At 39.1% G+C, this 22309-nt stretch overlaps 1 protein-coding gene across 1 annotated transcript; it reads right to left on the bottom strand.

Annotated features, from left to right (window-relative positions):
* Positions 1-2672: 2672 nt before the first annotated feature.
* Positions 2673-10126, bottom strand: LOC128554035 (uncharacterized; the record flags this gene model as incomplete). Its single annotated transcript, XM_053535247.1, has 3 exons — positions 9976-10126; positions 3260-3438; positions 2673-2828 (listed from the first exon to the last, which is right to left on the bottom strand). Coding segments are annotated over exons 1-3 (486 nt in total), but the record flags the coding sequence as incomplete, so codon positions are not given.
* Positions 10127-22309: the final 12183 nt, after the last annotated feature.

The following is a 22309-nucleotide window of genomic DNA, read 5'->3' on the forward strand; positions in this document are numbered from 1 at the left end:
TTCATTTGTGACTCCATCTGGTCCAGGAGAATTCTTTGTCTTCAACTGCCTAAGAGTTGTCTGTAGCTCATGCAGTTTAAGACCCTGCTTCGTGCATTCTGGTGTCACTTGGCTTGTCTGCCTTTCCGTTTTTTCTCTTCGGTCTTCCCTTTGCCGTTCACTGTTGATGGGGATGTTGGAAACATCTTTGTAGTTAGAGGCAAAAGTGTTTGCCGCTTGTTTACCCGTCAACAGTTCACCATTCGCTTCCAAAGTTACAGAGCCTCTTCCTGTTTCTTCATCGTTCAGCTGTCTCGTCAATCTCCACAGCTTTTGGCCATCTCGCTCTAGGTTGAGCGAGGCTGTTTTGTTTCTCCAGCTCTTCCTCTGTGCTTCCCGTTTGTGCCTGAGGAATTTGGCCTTGGCTTGCTGTAGAGAGAGGTTATTTTCTTGTGAGGGATTGTTTTCTGCTTCTTCCCTGGCTTCTGATACTCATCTTGTTGTGATAACTGGTAAGTTTTTGTATGTTTCAGTTCGTTTTGTAATATTTCTGTGTAGTAAATACGTCATATAATAATAATAATATTATTAGAAGCTTTGTCTGCAGGAGTAAATACAAAATTCATGCGTACCTTGGATAAAGCTTTCTTTAAACTTCGAAGTGAAAACTTGGGTTTAGGAGGTAATAAGGAAGGGTTTGATTCATAAAATTCAACGCGAGTTTTTATGATTTTAAATATAATTATTCTTTTTCCATTCAATGAGAGCGTTCTGATCTGCATTTTCTTTCCGACACCGTTTTTAGCTCATCTGATTTAAAAAAAAAAAAGATGAGTAATTGTCATCACTTGATCGGCGTCGGCGTTGGCGTTGGCGTTGCCTGGTTAACTTTTATGTTTAGGTCAGCTTTTCTCCTAAACTATCAAAGGTATTGCTTTGAAACTTGCAACACTTGTTTGTCACCAATAGTTGACCCTGTACAGCAAGAGACATAACTCCACCCTGCTTTTTGCAAGAATTATGGCACCTTTTGGACTTAGAAAATATCAGATTTCTTGGTTAAGTTTTATGTTTAGGTCAGCTTTTATCCTAAACTATCAAAGCTATTGCTTTGAAACTTGCAGCACTTGTTTACCATCATAAGCTGACCTTGTACAGCAAGAAACATAACTCCATCCTGCTTTTTGCAAGAATTATGGCCCCTTTTGGATTTAGAAAATCAGATTTCTTGGTTAAGTTTTGTGTTAAGGTCAGCTTTTCTCCTAAACTATCAAAGCTATTGCTTTAAAACTTGCAACACTTGTTCACCATCATAAGCTGACTAAGTACAGCAAGAAACATTACTCTGTCCTGCTTTTTGCAAGAATTATGGCCCCTTCTAGACTTAGAAAATCAGATTTATTGGTTAAGTTTTATGTTTAGGTAAACCTTTCTCCTAAACTATCAAAGCTATTGCTTTGAAACTTGCAACAGTTGTTTACCATCATAAGCTGATTCTGTACAGCAAGAAATGTAACTCCATCCTGCTTTTTGCAAGAATTATGGCCCTTTTTGGACTTAGAAAATCATGGGTAGGACAATATTTCTATTATACAGAGACAAAAAAAAATCAAATGAGCGTCTGCACCCGCAAGGCGGTGCTCTTGTTTAATATAGTCATCAATAGACCGAGTCATTTCAGAGAGACATTTTTTAAAGTTAATAGACGAGGGAATTCTATATTTTGGACCTTTGGAGAAAACGTTTCTGATTCTTTTATCATTAAAAATCTTAAAATTATCCGTTATGATATGACCGGCTGATTGGTAACAATATTTAGATTCTTTACAGTTACAACTATCTGGAACAATCCTGATATATTTCTTGATTGGGTTGAACTTCTTGGTTTAGCCAGAGATCGGGCAGCTTGTAATCATTTTCAGGCTTTATTCAGATTATTTGAAGCAGGTCGTTACAGTAGATCCCTGTATGCTTACAATATTACAAATGGTAGATATGAATATTTGAATGGGGATATAAGAATATACCAACAAAGACATTTGAGGAATAAATAGTTTATTGTAAGTATTACATTTATTTTAATATACATTTTTTTATATTTAAGACGTATTCTTTGTAAATATTTATAAATATAACGGCGCTTTATTTCGTAAAGGGATAAAACCTTTGTGCGCTTAATAACAAGTAATAAGGAGCAATTACTCCCCTTCTATTATATGTACTTTAGTCAACTTCCATAACAACATTTATCCGTAACGGTAATGTCCGTATATTACCGAATGGAACGGGTACCTGTTGTAAGGTTAATGGAAGGATATATACAATAAAAATTGCAAAATCCCCGAGGGGACGTTGACGGGATTATGCCACAACTTCATCTCTAATTTATCTAAATTCCACAAAGTATCCAGAATTATTAATTCCCTAGTTATATAGTCCATACTTTTTCAATCATTTCCATATAAAATTTAATATGGTTAATCATAGATTTACTCCATAATTCTCCGATCTAGTCAGAGCTCAAAAAATGTGTCATTTACTTGTACACCCTCAATCTAACTCAATTCAATTTGCATTGTATGTCAAAAATGATATGTTAAAACAAAAGATTGTCTCGATCTCTGGAAAATGTTGCGACAAGGGTATTCAATCGGCACATGCAGTTTGTGTCTTCGCCGTTAACAGAAACCCACTGAATGTGCAGTTTGATAGTAATGCATTTCTGGAGTCAAATTAACTTTAACATAAATTGTATCTTCAGTTTTCAGCTCTATAACAACCGTCGTCGACTTCATATCACTATCTGCCTGTCCGACTACATCGCCATTGTGTGAAATTCCAAGTTCAACCTGAAAATTGTAAACACTTCTGTGGGTATAAAACTTTTTTAAAGGCTAGGTGTAGGAAATGTCAATTCGAGTACCGAATGGTAAACATAAAATTACCCTGTTGTGCAATCACAGTTATAAATATACAGAAGCCATCAAATTATCGTTGGTAATACAATCAAATGACACGACAGCATTTGAGATTCGGCTTATAAAAGTGATTGAATGAATAATGTTGAAAACATACAATTGTGGTTTTGCCTTTTTATTACAAATTTTCGCGTTCAGTGGCCTAAATTGTATTCGTCTACTGTTGTAATTTGCATTTATACTCGGTTTATTTTTTGTGCTACAAGTCCTTTCAAACTCACACTAACATCAGAAAAAATAAAATGAAGCTATAAATTCATATGTCGGTCTTGGTTTAAAGGCATGAATATGTTAATACATACACCGTCGGACAAAATTGCAGCAAGGTTGAAGACGTAAATGCCGTCGACTGGAGCCATATAAATACCTGGAACGGGTTTGAAATTGTCACCGTCATTAGTATGGACCTTTTCAAACTGTATCATAGATTTTTCAATACACGCGACGTTTGAAGCCTTCGTCATAAATGTTGAAGGTTTTGCTGAAAATATGAAATAGTAGCATAATTTCTTCGAATCTTGTTTTCAATAAAGGGAGATAAAGTGAATTTTAAATAAATAGATAATCGATGTATCTGAAACACTAAATTCATTTACAGTTTTCGTTCTTTATTTCGGTCTTTTCCAAGTGCATAGATGATGCAAACAATATATAAATATCATATGGCAGCGTGTGTGACATTGATATTGTCAACCCGAGGGCAGAATGTCACCCAAGGCTAAAGTCGAGTGGTGACATTCTGTTTCGAGGGTTGACAATATCAGTGTCACACACGCTGCCATATGATATCTATTTTATTATACCGAAAAAAAATTAGTACATAAAAATGTTTAAAAATGTGTTTAATTCATTTAATTTAGGCTATATACCAATAAAAGAACTTGTTCTTTGTTTCATATAAAATTCAGCTACTTCAGAACAATTTTGTTACAGTTTCTAGATTTTCACTTAGTCGTAGACCTATTTTCCACAAGATATCCATACATTTGCTTCAAGAAAACGAAAAGAAAAAGGGGTGTTGAACAGTATGCAGTGAAATGCAAGTCAACTGAAGTCAGGTACCCTCATATTGCCGCAATTCAGACAGCGGTCCGCAGAATAAACACCCTACTTTCGTTTTCAAGTAAACAACTCGAAAACATGCGAATATTAGCAGGAAAAGTGTCCTATTTTATGTAAAATTCATTCCACAGTGAAATAATGCCCATTTGGCTCCCGATTTACGCGCAAATGCGCGAAAAATGGAAAAAATTAGGATCTTATTTATTAGGGACTTCTTTCGACTACACCACGGAAAGTTAGAGACCACCAATTGTTTTCCCATAGACTTACATTGTAACATTATGGCGTGTACGGCCTTCCATACATCTAAACATGTATATCTTATTACAAGTTTTTCAAGAACTATCTTAGTTCTACCAAAATATCGGTCGAAAAACATATGAATAGTGATACTTTATTTAAGTAATTTTCGTGTGAATGAGATGACCCCCTGTTTACATCATTGACATGGCGGGAGAAATTCGTTTGATAAAACTTTTTTTCAATACACAGAAAATGTAGCAAATTTTCTCAAAATGTATAATAAAGTACTGTAAATGCAGTGAAAAATATCAATTTTGAAAAAATAATCACTTCCTGTGTTTGTTTACATCACTGACCAATTAGAACGCACAGACGTAACCTTATTCCCAGGTATACACTTACCTCATTCCCAGTAAGTTCCCTGTACTTTTTTGAATTGGTGGTCTCTGACCTATAGATGAATATTTCGTATCACATTTTCCAATCTTACTGTGATATTATGAAACATGATCCAATACCAAATGTCTTACAAAGTTTCATCAAGAAATGTTCAGTTTTAAGAAACATGTGGACAGTTTACTGAGGTCACCCCCTATCGATTTATCTTCCCAGACTCAGTCCCTGTCGTCGTGAGATTGCAATTTTTCGTGAAAATTTCAGTTGTCTGCTTTTGATTTGACTTGGAAGCTGGAATACGATTCATTCCGTAAAAAATAGAAATAAGATCTAATAATTTTGATCATTCTCTAACATTACAGAGATAAAAATGATCCTTTTTGGCCCAAAAGCTCAGATTAAAATGGGCACACCTGTTAAAAAAAGAGGCCACATTTTAAAAAAAATAAAATTTCACGCTTATTTTTGCACGAAAACGTCTTTCTACATCATTTACAACAGATTTGTGGCCATTTACATTACCTGTGATGACTTCCGACGAAAGTCATGTTTTAGCTCTATTATAGGTTAGAGACCACCAATTATTTTCCCATAGACTTACATTATAACATTATGGCGTGAAAAAATATTAATTTTGAAAAAATAATCACTTCCTGGGTTTGTTTACATCACTGACCAATCAGAACGCACAGACGTTACCTTATTCCCAGGTATACACTTACCTCATTCCCAGTAAGTTCCCTGTACTTCTTTGAATTGGTGGTCTCTGACCGAAAGCACGTTTTTGACCGAATTACTGACACTAAATAGAAAAATGGCGCGAAAAAAAATGGTAGTCGCATAATGGCGGATACAAATAGTCCTCAGATTTTTTGCTCTGTAGAGCTATTTTCCTTATTTTCTTTGCATTTTTTTTGTGCTAAAATCACATGACAGATCTATGCTTGACATGTAGGTAACATTTTCATAATGAAATAACAACATGACAAAATTTTTCATGGAAACTTAGATCATACACCACCAGTATAATTTGGGGTCTCATTTTTTAGCTGATTTTGCAGTTTGTGTGTTTGACTGAAATTATTGTTCTTGCATCAAACATGACCCCCACTTTTTTTATTTTTAGTTAGCAATGACAATATTCTTCAAGAAAATGTAAGTTACAGAAATTTAAAATGGGTCCTGATGTGTGCTGCGGTCATTGGAAATAGGTCAGTTTTATATGGAATAAAGAACAGCAACTATTTAGTGTGTTATAACCTTTAACAGTTTCGTCTTTACCGCGGTAATCGCCTGTGTACACACTGAATAGTGACGTCACTACTATATGTGCACAAGGGAGGCAATCATATGGCTAAAAAATTGAAACAGTTAATTGCCTTTATATGACATTCAAAATATCAGCGCGGTCACATGACCTGACAGTCACTTTCACTTGGTCACGTGTCGAAAAGGTTGAAAATGTTTTTGATAGTCAAAATATCTCTTTCTCGGGTGATTGGATTTGATCATTGTAGGCAAAAAGAGAGGTATAATAATGTTAAATTTATATCACTAATACATTCACATTGCCATTTTTTTAAGACCTGTAAGGGACTTTGTCACTATACGAACTATTGAACATAAGCATTTACATTAACTGTAAGTATGGCGTGTGTATTAATCATGACACAAAGATTTATTCGAATGTGCCTAAAAACTCATTCAAAAGCATTATATAAGATTGAGTGTGTTTTGACAGGTGCGGTACTACAATGCAGGTATCTGTACCAATCAGGTTGGTATGAAATCTTTCCATCATTTTGAAAGGGAAGGGACTGAAATAATAAGGTACAAGCTTATGTTAGTAAAATCTGAAACATTCCGTAAAAAGAAGCTATACCATGATCTGATAAAAATACAGTTGAAACTCGATATCTCGAAGACATTTTCAAGTCCCGTCCTGAAAACACATGAACAAAATATATTATTTAAACACGAATTTGGGTTATCTGGAAGTAAAAGCCCCATCCTTTGGAATTCGAGAAACCGTATTTCATCGGTATAATATTATGCAAAATAGCGAGGATACATCTGTTCTTAACAAATCAGAACGTATTACTCCTATTTTACTTTACATTACATTATTTCTATGTTTTCATATTTTGCAGCAGGTTTTTCCAAGAACTGGTATCAAATTAGGATGTGTAAATAATTGCGCAAGTTTTTTCTGTATTATTCAGGCAAATTCCTAACAATAGAATCTTTTTTTAATAAGCAGTTTCTGGCAATTAAATTAAATTTTGTATTAAGCAGTTTCTGGCAATCAAATTAAATTTTTGTAATAAGCAGTTTCTGGCAATAAAATTAATTTTTTGTAAAAAGCAGTTTCTGGCAAAAACATACACTTGACATTGTAGAAATGACATGCATTTCTGGCTCTACAACACTGCAACAAAACGGACAAAGATTTTTGTTTTATAGTAATTCTTCATAGCAGCCAACACCTTTTTTACACTGTAACAAACTAGCTAAATTAATGATTTAATATAAAATTTATTCGCGGCTGCTGAACAAACTATAAAAAGTTTTTAATATTTTGTTCAACATTCAACATTACGTAATTATGTAATAAGGTAAATCAAGAAAGAAAAGAAGGAAGGACAATAAAAAAGAAGAAAATCAATTAGACGATTATGATATCTGTACTTTGAGCTCCATGCCAACTGAAACGAAACATCATCTTCAAAAGCATTTGAACAATGTGCTCCGTTTATCATAATAAATATTGGCAGAGCCCAACCAATGTTAAACACAACAAACATTTTGCACGTTTAACTGGTATAAGGTCCAAACTATATCAATGGAATAACGAAACAATCGTTGTCATCGTCTTTTTATATTTGTCTACAGCTAACGCAGTCGAGCAAAACCTCAAAAGGAGTGTGTACTTTTGCTTTCAGCTTCGGTCACATTGATATGGTCATGCAAGCCATGCTGTTTAGTTTGATCAATGAATAGATTAAAAATGTGCTTTGCAGCTGAAAACAGCTGCAGTAAAGGGTTATTAAGGCAAGATAAAACGATACGTTCTGGCAAGGTAAGCCATCAAGACAAACTGACCGAAATAGTCGTGCATGCGCAATTGCTTTTTATATTCTGTAACAGCGTGGGCTGAACACAGTATTTTATGATTGAAACAATGTTAAAAAAACAGAAGGCAGATTTACATTTAAGTGATTAACAATGGTGCAATTAACCAGCAGGGCAAGCGAAGTTATCAAGGCATTCTGACACGCTAAAAATGCTGACTTACTAAAGCATGAAAGGAAATAAAGAAAATATACATCCAACATATTGTCTACGGAAGACACTGCCTCACAAAGTGATCGTTACCATGGTTATTTGATAGTGAGCACACTGCCTCGCCAGGTGAGCGTATCCGCGACTATATGTTCGAGAGAACACTGCATCGCCAGGGATCGTACCCATGACTATTTGCTCGATAGAACACTGCCTCGCCAGGTGATCGTACCCACGGCTATTTGATCGAGAAAACACTGCCTCGCCAGATGATCGTACCCGCGGCTATTTGTATCGAGAGAACACTGCCTCGCCAGGTGATCGTACCCACGGCTATTTGATCAAGAAAACACTGCCTCGCCAGATGATCGTACCCGCGACTATATGTTCGAGAGAATAAAATCTGGAAAGTAGATCCCTCGGAAGCACCGAGAACAAGGCAAACAGTGAAAATTGCAGACTCGGTTTGAATGAGTCTGTTCATGGGCAGTAATGGAAAATGCAACACTGCCCACGCCCCCTAGCACCGGCTTAAGCGGTATTCAATCTTCAAATCTAAATGAGTTGAAATCAATGATCCCGAAGGACCAGAAAATATAACAACACTGAGACGAAGTCGGGGCGACATTTTACGGCCGCCACACAGCACTTAACACCCGCTGTTGTGAAGTAAATAAAATCTGGAAAGTAGATTCTCGCCAGGTGACCGTAGCCACCGCTATTTGTATCGAGAGAACACTGCCTCGCCAGGTGACCGTAGCCACCGCTATTTGTTCAGGAGAATACTTCCTCGCCAGGTGATTGTACCAGCGGCTATTTTTTCGAGAGAACACTGCTTCGCCAGGCCAGGTAATCGTACCCATGGCTATTTGCTCGATAGAACACTGCCTCACCAGGTGATCGTATCCACGGCCATTTGTTCGAGAGACTACTGTCTCGCCAGGTGATCGTACCCGACGGCTATTTGCTCGAGAGAACACTGTCTCGCCAGGTGATCGTACCCCACGGCTATTTGCTTGAGGGAACACTGCCTCGCCAGGCGATCGTACCCACGTTCATTTGCTCGAGAGAACACTGCCTCGCCTGGTGATGGTACCCGCGGGTATTTTTTCGAGCGAACACTGTCTCACTAGGCGATCGTACCAACGGCTATTTGCTCGAGAGAACACTGTCACGCCAAGTGATATTACCCACGGCTATTTCCTCGAGAGAAGACTGCCTCGCCAAGTGATCGTACCCGCAGCTATTTTTTCGAAAGAACCCCACATTGCTAGGTGATCGTACCCGCGGCTATTTGCTCGAGAGAACACTGCCTCGCCAGATGATCGTACCACGGCTATTTGTTCGAGAGAGCACTGCCTTGCAAGGTGATCGTAAACGCGACAATTTGTTCGAGAGAACACTGCCACGCCAGGTGATCGTTCCCACGGCTATCTTCTCGAGAGAACACTGTCACGCCAAGTGATCGTACCCACGGCTATTTTCTCGAGAGAACACTGACACGCCAAGAGATCGTACCCACTGGTATTTGCTCGGGAGAACACTGCCTCGCCAGATGATCGTACCCTCGACTATTTGCTCGAGAGAACACTGTCACGCCAAGTGATCGTACCCTCGGCTATTTGTTCGAGAGACTACTGTCTCGCCAGGTGATCGTAATCACGGCTATTTGCTCGAGAGAACACTTCCTCGCCAGATGATCGTACCCACGGCTATTTGTTCGAGAGAACACTACCTCGCCAGATGATCGTACGCACGGCTAAAGGTTCGAGAGAACACTGCCTCGCCAGATGATCGTACCCATAGCTATTTGCTAGAGAGAACACTGCCTCGCCAGATGATCGTATCCACGGCTTATTGTTCGAGAGAATACTGCCTCGCCAGATGATCGTACCTATGGCCATTTCCTCGAAAGAAGATTGCTTCGCCAGGTGATCGTACCCGCGGCTATTTGCTTGAGAAAACACTGCCACGCCAGGTGATCGTACCCACAGCTATTTGCTCGAGAGAACATTGCCTCGCCAGATGATCGTACCCACAGCCATTTGCTCGAAAGAACACTGCCTCGCCAGGTGATCGTACCCGCGGCTATTTGCTCGAGAGAACACTGTCTCGCCAGGTGATCGTACCTCACAGCTATTTGCTTGAGGGAACACTGCCTCGCAATGCGATCGTACCACGGCCATTTGTTCGAGAGAACACTGCCTCGCCAGGTGATCGTACCCACAGCTATTTGTTCGAGAGAACACTGCCTCGCCAGGTGATCGTACCCACAGCTATTTGTTCGAGAGAACACTGCCTCGCCAGGTGATCGTACCCACGGCTATTTGTTCGAGAGAACACTGCCTCGCCAGATGATCGTACCCACGGCTAATTGTTCGAGAGAACACTGTCTCGTTAGGTGATCGTACCCATAGATATTTGTTCGAGAGAACGCTGCCTCGCCAGGTGATCGTACCCACAGCTATTTGTTCGAGAGAACACTGCCTCGCCAGGTGATCGTACCCACGGCTATTTGTTCCAGAGAACACTGCCTCGCCAGATGATCGTACCCACGGCTAATTGTTCGAGAGAACACTGTCTCGTTAGGTGATCGTACCCATAGATATTTGTTCGAGAGAACGCTGCCTCGCCAGATGATCGTACCCACAGCTAATTGTTCGAGAGAATACTGCCTCGCCAGATGATCGTACCTATGGCCATTTCCTCGAAAGAAGATTGCTTCGCCAGGTGATCGTACCCGCGGCTATTTGCTTGAGAAAACACTGTCTCGCCAGATGATCGTACCCACAGCTATTTGCTCGAGAGAACACTTCCTTGCCAGATGATCGTACCCACAGCCATTTCCTCGAAAGAACTCTTCCTCGCCAGGTGATCGTACCCGTGGCTATTGCTTGAGAAAACACTGCCTCGCCAGGTGATTGTACCCACGGCTATTTGTTCGAGAGAACACTGCCTCGCTAGGTGATTGTTCCAATGGCTATTTGCTCAAGAGAACACTGCCTCGCCAGATGATCGAACCCACGTCTATTTGTTCGAGAGAACACTGTCCCGCCTGGTGATTGTACGCACGGCTATTTGCTCGACAGAACACTGCCTCGTCAGGTTATCTCGCTCGCGCCTTTTAGTTGGGGGAGAATACTGCTTCGCCAAGTGATCGTATCCACGGTTATTTGTTAGAGAATAGACTGCTTCACCGCGTAACCTAACCCATGGTTATTTGCTAGGAACGAAACTACGTCGCTAAGTGATCGTACCCACGGCGAGCACAGCCTCGCCAGGTGATCGTACCAACGCCGAACACAGCCTCACCAGGTGGTCGTACAAACGGCGAACATTGCCTCGCTAGGTGAGCGTATCCGCGGCGAACACTGATTCGCCAGGTAATCGTATCTAGGCCTGTTATGCACTCCCCCAACCTTGGGAGAAGTGAGGGTATATTGCTTTGCACATGTCGGTCGCGTCGGCCCGCCTGTCAGAAGAGCGAACGGTTTCCGCTCAATAACCTGAGAACCACTTGATCCAGAAATTCAAGTTTGGTAGCATACTGAGATCATGAAGTAGATCGAAAGGTCAATGTTAGAGACACCTGACATTGAACACAATTTATACATGGTAACTTGAGAAAGACTTGACCCAGGACCTTCAAACTTGATAGGATGATTGGACTTATGAAGTAAATGACCCTTATTGTTTTTGGGGGTCATTAAGTCAAAGGTCAAGATCACAGGGGTCTGAACCGTGCAAACGATTTCCGCTCAATAACTTGAGAACCACTTGACCCAGAATCTTCGATTAGGTAGGTGTCTTTATTGTTTTTGGGATCAGGGCAAAGGTCAAGGTCACAGGGACCTGAACTTTGAAAACTATTTCTTCAAGGTAACTTGAGAGGCACTTGACCCTGAATCTTCAAACTTGATAGAAATTTTTGGCTTATAAAGTAGATAACCCTTTTGTTTTTGGGGCCAATAGGTAAAGGTAAAGGTTATTGGGACCTGAACAACTTGAGAACCAGTCGAACAAGAACCTTATGCCTTATGATTTATTGGGGGTCAGTAAGTCAAAGGCCAAGGTCAGAGGAGTCTGAACATTGAAAACAGTTACTGCTCACACTTGACCCAGCATCATGTACTGGTTGGGAACCACTTTCCGGACAGGACCAGTTTCCGGACACATGTAATATCCGCTTTATTTTGTTGTTATTCGTGTAATTGTTTCATCTAGATCATTTAGAGGTTTGTTTTTCATGTCTACAGCAAACCACTATCTTATAAGGCTGTATAATGTTTGGGTTTTTGATGATAACTCACCTGCGTTTACAAAACAACTTTCTGTCTTAACGGGGCATGAAGATAGCATTGCGCATGCGCAGTAGTTCACACATGCCGAGGTATCAAGTGGGGAAGAAATAATCAAACTACATAATGATTGTCTGCTGATAACATGTTCTACTTTTAATTTCACGCTAAAAGTTACGTAAAATGCAGGGCTGTCGATTTTTTAACTTATTTTATTCTATATCTATTGGAATTATCAAGAATTCGTATAAGACGAAATTCGAGTTTTTTTATAGTCAACCTCGGTTTGCTTTCGTAGCTGCTATTGAACGTCGGGTTATCTTTCATGTGCAATTTTGAAGAGATGAATGATAAAAGCATGTGTAGAAATAGTTTAATTACTTATTTTGATATCAAATGTACAACAAAACACCGTCAAAATATTTGTCCGGATACTGGTTTACCTGACGGGAAAAATAACTTATTTTAGTGGCCCCATTTGAGGCCCCATGGAACCCATATTTTACGTCACAACGCGATACTGATTACAACATTGGATGACGAAGGAGCTGAAGTTTGTGCAGTGTGGGCTTCATTTATGTCAAATATTTTTTTAGAGAATAATGGAGCCGAAATATGAAAATGTGTCCGGAAAATGGTTCCCAACCAGTATGCTCTAAAGAATTTTAGAAGAAAAAGAAAACAAGAAACTTATCAACAACAAAAAAGTTATGATTCATTTTGTCAAGTCATTGAAACATGTCATTGTAACTTATGTTTCATTTCAGGCTCTTTCATCACACTTCTCCCTTGAAGAAGACTGGACGGTTATTGAATGGGCACAGGCGAAAGCCACCCTTACCACAGATGAACACCTTGAGCACAATGGAGTGGATTATTGGTAATCTGTCCAAGTCTCACCCAAACCTGTGCAAAGTCGCTACAGTGGGACTACGTCTACCAACCTCCACAGCTGGTGTGTATACATGTTCTTTCTGAAACTTGCTGCTTGCAGTAAAATACATACAATGTAGTTAAACTTGAAATACAGAACCTGCTTCTGTGTGTAAAATAAGCTGCAATGGTGTTGTTAACACCCACAAATATTTAACAGAAATACTGTTGCAATTCATTGTGCAGAAGAACACAAGATAAATGTCAAATCTTAGGAAATTTAACAATATAAATCCATCCTTGGTTATCCTTGCTCTGGGAAAATAACAAATACTTTTTTTTGTACTTTCAGATTGTGAGAGAGGTTTCAGCAGTTGAATGTGTAAAGACCACCCACCATTCACCAGTGAGCATGAAAGTGCTTAATGCCTTACTCATGGTGTCCATGCAGGGACAAAAATGAATGACTTTAATTTCAGTGATGCAGTAAAGGAATGGCACAGTGCCAAAGACAGACATATGAAAAAAAATGCCTATGTGTTGTTAGTGTTAGTACAAAAGAAGTGGAAGGACATATGTTTTGTTCGAAAATACTTATAAAAGAAGTGGACATCTGTGTAGTGTATATGATATATTGATGGTTATATGATTATGTGAAAATGTAGAAGTAATGAAATACATGTTGTTGTGTTTTTTTGCATATGGTATACTTAAAAAAAACCTCCCGCACCCACCCCTTATCCCGCCACACAAACTTTACCCAAGCGCCTTAAAAACATTTCTGGGGAAGGGCCTGAAATTCATACATTAGACTTGTGTAAGTGAATTATGAGTGAGTTAAACAAGTGACTTATAACATGGTTACTGATTCGACTACAATAACCAACTGCTCGCCTGTAAATGCGCTTACATATTTTCAAAATATCTTTTGTCAGATCAGTATATAAAACAACAAGGTCAGAGTCGCCTTCGGCATCGAAATGGTTTCTAGTATCCGCGGCTATTTAGAAGGGAGAAATCTGTCTCGCCAGGTGATCGTACCCGCGGCTACAACACTGTCCCGCCAAATGATCGTATCCGCGGCTAAATAGAAGGGAGAAAACTGTATTGCCAAGTGATCGTACCCGCGGTTATTTATAAAGGAGAACACTGTCTCGCCAAATGATCGTACCCGCGGCTATTCATTAGGGTGAACACTGTCTCGCTAAGTGATCGTACCTGCGGTTATTTATAAGGGCGAACACTGTCTCGCCAGGCCAGGTGAACATAACCGCGGCTATTTATTAGAGAAAGCACTACCTCGCCAAGTGATCGTACCCGCGACTATTTGTTAGCGTACCCTTGGCTATTTATCAGGGAGAATACTGCCTCACCAAGACATCGTTTCCGCGGCTATTTATTAGTGAAAACATTGTCTCACCATGCGATCGTACCTGTGGCTATTTATTAGGGAGAACACTTTCTCGCCAGGTGATTGGACCCATTGCTACAGATTAGGGAGAAGACTGCCTCGCTAAGTGATTGTACCAGCGGCTATTTGTTAGCCTACATGCGGCTATTTATTCGGGAGACAATGCCTCACCCGCGGCTATTTGGCTATTTGTTAGGGCGAATACAGCATTGCAAAGTGATCGTTCCCGTGGCTATTTAGTAAGGAAACGACAGTCTCGCCAAATGATCATACCCGCGGTTATTTATTATGGGGAACACTGCCTCGCCTAGTGATCGTTCCCGCGGCTATTTATTAGGGTGAACACTGCCTCGCTGAATTATCATACCCGCGGCTCTTTGTTAGTGAGAACACTGCCTCGCCAAGTGATCGTACCCGCTACTACACTGCCTCGCCAAGTGATCGTAGCCGCGGCTATTTGTTAGTGAGAACACTGCTGCGTCGCATGATCGTATTCGCGGCTATTTGTTAGAGAGAACACTGACTCGTCTAGTGATCGTACTCCAGGCTATTACTTAGTGAGAACACTGCCTCGCCAAGTGATCGTACCCACAGCTATTTATAAGGGAGAACATCTCCTCGCCAGGTGAACGTATCTGCGGCTTTTTGTTCGAGAGAACAATGTCTGGCCAAATGATCGTACCCAATGATATGTGTAAGTGAGAAAACTGTCCCGCTAGGTGATCGTATCCGCGGCTATTTGTAAGGAAGACACTTATCGCAAAATGATTGATCGTGACCGGGGTTATTTATTTGGGAGAACACTGTCTCACTAAGCGATCGTACCCACGGCTATTTATAAGGGAAAACACCTCCTCGCCAGGTGATCGTAACCGCGGCTATTTGTTTGAGAGAACACTATCAGGCAAGGTGATCGTACACAATGATATTAATTTTGTTAGTGAGAACACTGTGTTGCCAGGTGTTCGTATTTGCGTGTATTTGTTAGGGATCGAACTCGCGGCTATTCATAAGGGAGAAAACTGTTTTTCGCCACGTGATCGTATCAGCGGTAATTTATTAGGGAGAACACTACCTCACCAGGTGATCGTACCCGCGGCTATTTATAAGGGATAACACTACTTCGCTAGATGATCGTACCCGCGGCTAGATATTAGGGAGAACACTGTCTCTCTTGGTGATCGTACTCGCGGTTATTTGTTAGCGTTCTTGCGGTTATTAATTTGGAAAAACACTATCTCGCCAAGTGAACGAACCGGCGGCTATTTTAAGGGAGAACACTGCCCCGATGAGTGATCGTACCCGCGGCTATTTGTAAGCGTAATTGCGCCTGTTTATTAGGAAGATCTCTGCCTCACCGAGTGATCGTACCCGCGGTTATTTGTAATGAAGAACACTGCCTTGCCAAATAATCGTACCCATGGCTATTCATAAGGGATCGCCAATTGATCGTACCTGCGACTAATTATTAGGGAGAACACTGCCTCGCCAAGTGATCATACCCGCGGCTATTTATTAGTGAGAACACTGCCACGCCAAGTGATCGTATCCACGACTATTCATTAGTATATACACTGCTTCGCCAAGTGATCGTACACGCAGCTACTTGTTATAGAGAACACTGCCTCACCAGTAGATCGTATTTGCTACTATTTGTTAGAGGCAACACTGCCTCGCCAGGTGATCGTATACGTGGCTATTTGTTAAAGAGAACACTACCTAGCCGCGTGATCTAACAATCACACTAACAAATTAACTATTTGTTGGTGTGAACACCGCCTCGACAGGTGATCATATCCGCGGCTATTTGTTCGAGAGAACACTGCCTCGTATCCGCGGCTACTTGTTAGTCAGAACACTGCCTCGCCAGGTGATCGTATTCGCGGCTGTTTCTTAGAGTCAACTATGCCTCACCAGATGATCGTATACGTGGCTATTTGTTAGAGAGAACACTGCCACGCCACGTGATCATACCCTCGTTTATCTGTTAGTATGAACACTGTCCGGCAGGTGATCATACCGCGGCTATTTGTTCGAGAGAACAATGCCTCGCCATGTAATCGTATCTGCAACTATTTATTGCAGAGAACACTGCCTCGTATCTGCGGCTATTTATAAGTGAGAACACTGCCTCAATAGGTGACAGCCCGCCCGCTTAGCTCAGTAGGGAGAGCGTTGGTCTACGGATCGCGGGGTCGCTAGTTCGAATCCCGGGCGGGGCGTATGTTCTCCGTGACGATTTGATAAATCATTCGTCCTCCACCTCTGATAATTCATGTGGGAACGTTGGCAGTTACTTGCGGAGAACTGGGGCCGTATTCATAAAGCATCTTAAGTATAAGTTTTGACTTAAGTTGAAGATTTTACTTAAGTTGTGGTGATTTCAGCTTAAGTCTAAGTAAAAAGTCCTGTTCATAATTTCATAAAACAGCTTAAACTTAAGATAGGTAAGAAATGACTTAAGTCAGAAACAAAAAGGCATCGTGAGTACGATTAAAGTGTTGTTTTTCAGATATAAGCACTTTAAACATAATTGTGCATGTTGTATCTGTCTGAAATTAATGTTGTCTTTTATTTATAATGTTTTCGTCCACAAGAAAAGCCAAGAATAACTTATTAAGTTATTTTATGAATAACAAATATACTTAAGTAAAATAAATTTCTTACCTAAGTAATACTTAAGTACAGTCCAGTCCACTTAATACGAACTCGCTTGATACGAATTTTCGGGTAAAACAAACAAAATCCGAATTCCCCGGCCGAGTCCTTCTATTTCCTTGTAAAATTATTTCGGTAATAGCGAACTCGCTTTATACGAATAATCGGTAGATACGAATACATTTGGAAGTCCCAGTTAGGTTAAATGTTATAATTTTCTATCTTTTGATACGAATTAATTTAAGAAGTCGGCGGCCATTTCGCCCTTGTTACGTAGAATATTTAATAGCTTGAAACTTTTCAGTGCTAATATTCAATCAAGGCAAATAAGAAGTGTTGAAAATAATAATAATGTTAATATTGTGCCGCGTGGTTATTGGACAATTGAGTAGTTCACACTTATTCAAAAACAAATACTCGGTCCTTTGTGCATGACGTCAAAATAAAAAAAAATACTTAATTGACAGGTCATGATTTAAAGAGGTGTAAATAATTTTCAACGCATTATTGACGTCTTCTTACAAACTTTTATCCCTCTAACTTAAAGAATGATTATTTAGTACACGCTCCATAATAGGAATAATCTTGGCAGTGAATAGAAGTTGGCGCTTTGGACCTAGACCGCATGTTAAAATCTAAATTCATATAGTTTTACGTTTTTAAGTATGACTTTTGTTGAGTAATTTCATTGTATCTGAATGAATTAACTTAAACATTTTAAAACTACTAACTACTTCCATATATCGGAATATATTTACCGATGTTACCGGTGATACTGCCCAACTTGCTCGGACAAATTATCCGGGGAGTCATACATTCATTCATACGAATTTCATTTGATACGAACACATTTCCCAGGTCCGGATGAGTTCGTATAAAGCGAGTTCGATTGTAAATAATCAATTTCTTATACTTATACTTAAGATGCTTTATGAATACGGCCCCAGGTTTGTACTCTGGTACAGAATCCAGGAATACTGGTTAGGTTAACTGCCCGCCGTTACATGACTGAAATACTGTTGAAAAACGGCGTTAAATCCAAAACAAACAAACAAACAAATCAATAGGTGATTGTTTTCGCGGCTACTTGTTCGAGATAATACTGCCTCGCCAAGTGATCGTATCTACGACTATTTGTTCGAGATGACACTGCGTCGACAATGATCGTATATGTGGCTACTTGTTCGGGATAACACGGCCTCGCCAAGTGATCGTACCGGCGGCTACTTGTTCGAGATAACACTGCCTCGCAAAGTGATCGTATCTGCGGCTGTTTGTTCCAGACAACTTTGCCTCGCAAAGTGATCATACCTGCGGCTGTTTGTTCCAGATAACATTGCCTCCCCAAGTGATCGTATCTGTGGCTACTTGTTCGGGATAAAACTGCCTCGCTAAGTGATCGTTTCTGCGGCTATTTGTTCCAGATAACACTACCTCGCCAAGTGATCGTATCTACGGCTACTTGTTCGGCATAGCACTTCCTCGCCAAGAGATCGTACCTGCTGCTATTTGTTCGGGATAACAATGCCTCGCCGAGTGATCGTATCCGCGGCTACTTGTTAGAGAGAACACTTCTTCGCAACCAACATGTTTTCCTGTTTCCGCTGCTGGTAAACGGTACGCCAGTAGTTGTGCCCTTGGTGTAGGAATGTTTCAGTGTCTCAACAGTATGCCAAGTGTCACTACAGTAATTTACAGTATTAAGGTCATGGATAGTAAGGTTTCAAAAGTGTGTGCATAATCAATAGGAGATGGAGCAAGCAGGGATTGCTTCACGCTTTTAAATATACACGTAGTCAATGTCTTGAATTCAGAACCCTAGTGACAAAATATACTTAATGTCCTCGTAGCCAGAATTACTTTAAATTGTGATGAACAATTCATGCAAATGCAAAATCAAAACGATTCAAAACGCACAGTGAATTTAATGAATTTTCCTTTGCGTTAAAATATTACATGTATCTAAACCAAACAACACCTGCGTTCTTACTAAGGCTTTACAGACAGAATACCAATAAATGCTCTAAAAATAAGTTTGTTTATCTCTAGACATACTAAAAGTATGTGTAATTACTGAAATATTATTTCAATTGCTCTATTATGGAATGCCGTCAAGGACGTTAACAAGAAAACAAATACTGGTAGCTTGTAAGCTACATTAGAGCGAAAACCTGACTTTGGTTAATTTGGCCTTATAATTTGCCAAGTGTGTCTATTATTTTTAGCAATAAGGCTCATTTAACTCAGTAATGCCAGAAAATGTTCCAAGTTAATAGCCTTTGTTTCAATTTCGTACGGAATGTGTCATACATCAGCGTCCAATCAGTAACATTAACGTTTCCGAAAATTTGATATAAAAAGATGAAAAGGTCTAAATCTAGGGGTGTACATATACTTCTTGATGAAACGTTGTAAAGTGTTTGGTATTAAGTCATGCTTAAATAAATCTATAGAAAATGAAGAAATATGATAGGAAATATTCCTTTCTAGGTCCGAGACCTCCAATTCAAATAAAGGCTCCGCTTGCGGGTGCAATTACTTGTCTGTAAGGCTTGGACAATATGCAAGAAAAGAGTTATGGTTCTCGGCCTTCTTACTCATCTTAACTAATGACAAAAGTAGAATTGTGTCCATAGGACACGGATACCCCCACAAACTGAGACATCCTCTAATTAGCAAAGTTTTTAGTACAGATCACCTTCACACGAAGGATGTCCGACTAAAAGTTTGAAGCAAATTGTATTCAGATAAGTTTGTGCATCTGAACAACTTTGAATCCATCCCTTCAAAAAATGTATAAGGAGTTGAACACACACAATTTCTTAACTATTGCCTATTTTGTGAAATAAAAGGGTCATAATTCTTGAAAAAAATAGTCACTGAAAAAAGTCCATAATATATGGTCACCTTCACATCAAGGTCCTTCATCCGTGATTGTTTCAAGTATATTCTTTCAATAATGTTTGAGGAGTTGGACACACGTGATTTTTCTCTATATTCTTTATTGCAAAACTATCCAAAGGCCATAGCTGCAGTAAAAATATTCAAAGCAGAATTTATAAGGGATAACACTGCTTCGCTAGATGATCGTACCCGCGGACATTTTTATGGACATCTGCACATCAAGCTTGTTCAGATGTGAAAGTTTGAACCAAATCAGGCAAAAGTGTGGGAGAAGTTGGACACACAAGATTTTGTGACATATGGACGTACGAACAGAACTAACGGTATACGCCCCACCTCTCCCCACATAAATGTGGTGGTATAAAAATGTATGAAGTTTCAAAGCTATAGTAAGTATTCAAGAAAAGTGAATTTACACAAAAACAACTAAGAAATACTAATTTTCTAAGTTAGAAAGACCCATAATTCTGGCAAAATGCAAGAGTGAGTTATGGTTCTAGACCTACTTACTAAACTAATGGTAATAAACAAGTGTACAAGGTTTCAAAGCAACAACTCTGAAAGTGGACCTAAAAACAGAAATTCAAATTTTCTAAGTACCTAACGGGCCATAATTCATACAAAATGCATAATCGGCTTATATATGGCCCAAATAATGATGATAAACAAGTCTGCAAAGTTTCAAAGGTAGTGTTCTTATAGTATTCAAGTAAAGCGGACCTAAAAAAAACCCAATAAATTAAAATTTTCTAAGTACATAAAGGGCCATAATTCTGACAAAATGCAAGTTAGAATTATAGTTCTTGGTCTTATTATTAATTTAATGATGACAAATAAGTGTGGAAAGTCTCAAAACTGTAACCCTTATAGTTTCTGGGTAGTAGACCTAAACAAAAATTTTAACCAAGAAAATCAATCAAATTTTCTTGGTACAAAAGGAGACATAATTCTAACGAAATTCTTATCAGAGTTATGGCTCTTGACCTACCTAGTCATCCAATGATGAGAAACAAGTGTGCAAAGTTTCAAAGCTATAGGAGAGATCGTGTTTGTATACAAATTCTATTTTTAGAACTGATAAGACAGTGATCGGGTGGGCAGAAGCCGACCGTCCATGTTTTTTGTAAACATGATGTTTTTCTAACGGTCTAAACTTTCTTAAAACACAAATTACATAAATAATTTTTTGATCAATGGAAAGGTTATAAAACAAGCAATTTATTGATTACTTTTAATTGTTATTTCGAAATAAAATGGATTAATTATGAACGCTTAACTTACACTGTTTTTCTAAAGGTTGTGAAAATCACTACGCCGCTTTTAAAATTATATGTCATTTAAAACGGTTATTCATTGAAAAAAGATATTTGGACACAAAAATATGAAGATTGTTAGTATTTCAAATCTTTTTGAATTTTGAAAATCCATAAATGAGCAAAAAAGTTATTAAAAATTAAAAATTCTGATTCAATACGCAAACGGTGTTAAAATCATTTGTTTTGCCAACCACCAGATAAACAGATGTTAACGCGTGACGTCACGGCGATCTCTCCTATAGGGATTATAGTTTTTGAGAGAGGAAGTTTAACCAACGCCGACGACGACGATCAAGTGACATCATTACCTCGTAGATGTTTTTCAAAAATCAGACAAGCTAAAATGTACGGGGAACTTATTGTTTATAAGATAAACGTATAACTGGCAATAAGGTCATATTTAGTACGATCTGAATAGTCAAATATACACCCAAACAGTGATTTGTTTTCAAAGTCAACATTTTTACTGCGTTTACAATTTTGTATTATACATTTTGACAATATTTACTACCTTTGATGTGCATTGAAAAAAAGTTTCATGAAACACGTTTCTGCGACCAACGTTGTAAACAGGGAGTCATATCATTCACGTGAAAAAAAAAAACACCTCAAAGTATCATTAATCTTTTTTTCGTCCGCTATTTTGGTGGAACTAATGTAGTTCTTGAAAAATGTGATAAGATATTGATGTTTCAATTTATGGAAAGCCGTACATGTCATGTTATAATAGAAGTCGATGGAAAAACGATCTACATTTCTAAAATCATGCCATTGCTTTATTTCACTCCACGACGTCAAACATAATTACTGCGGAATTTCACTGCTTTTGTCATTATTCAATACAACGTATACTTTCTACATTAAACTGTGAGTAATGGAAGTTTTTAACAACAGTAACCGAAATAGTGT

This window comes from Mercenaria mercenaria, unplaced genomic scaffold (genome assembly GCF_021730395.1).
Source record: "Mercenaria mercenaria strain notata unplaced genomic scaffold, MADL_Memer_1 contig_4665, whole genome shotgun sequence".
NCBI classification, from domain to species: Eukaryota; Metazoa; Mollusca; class Bivalvia; order Venerida; family Veneridae; genus Mercenaria; species Mercenaria mercenaria.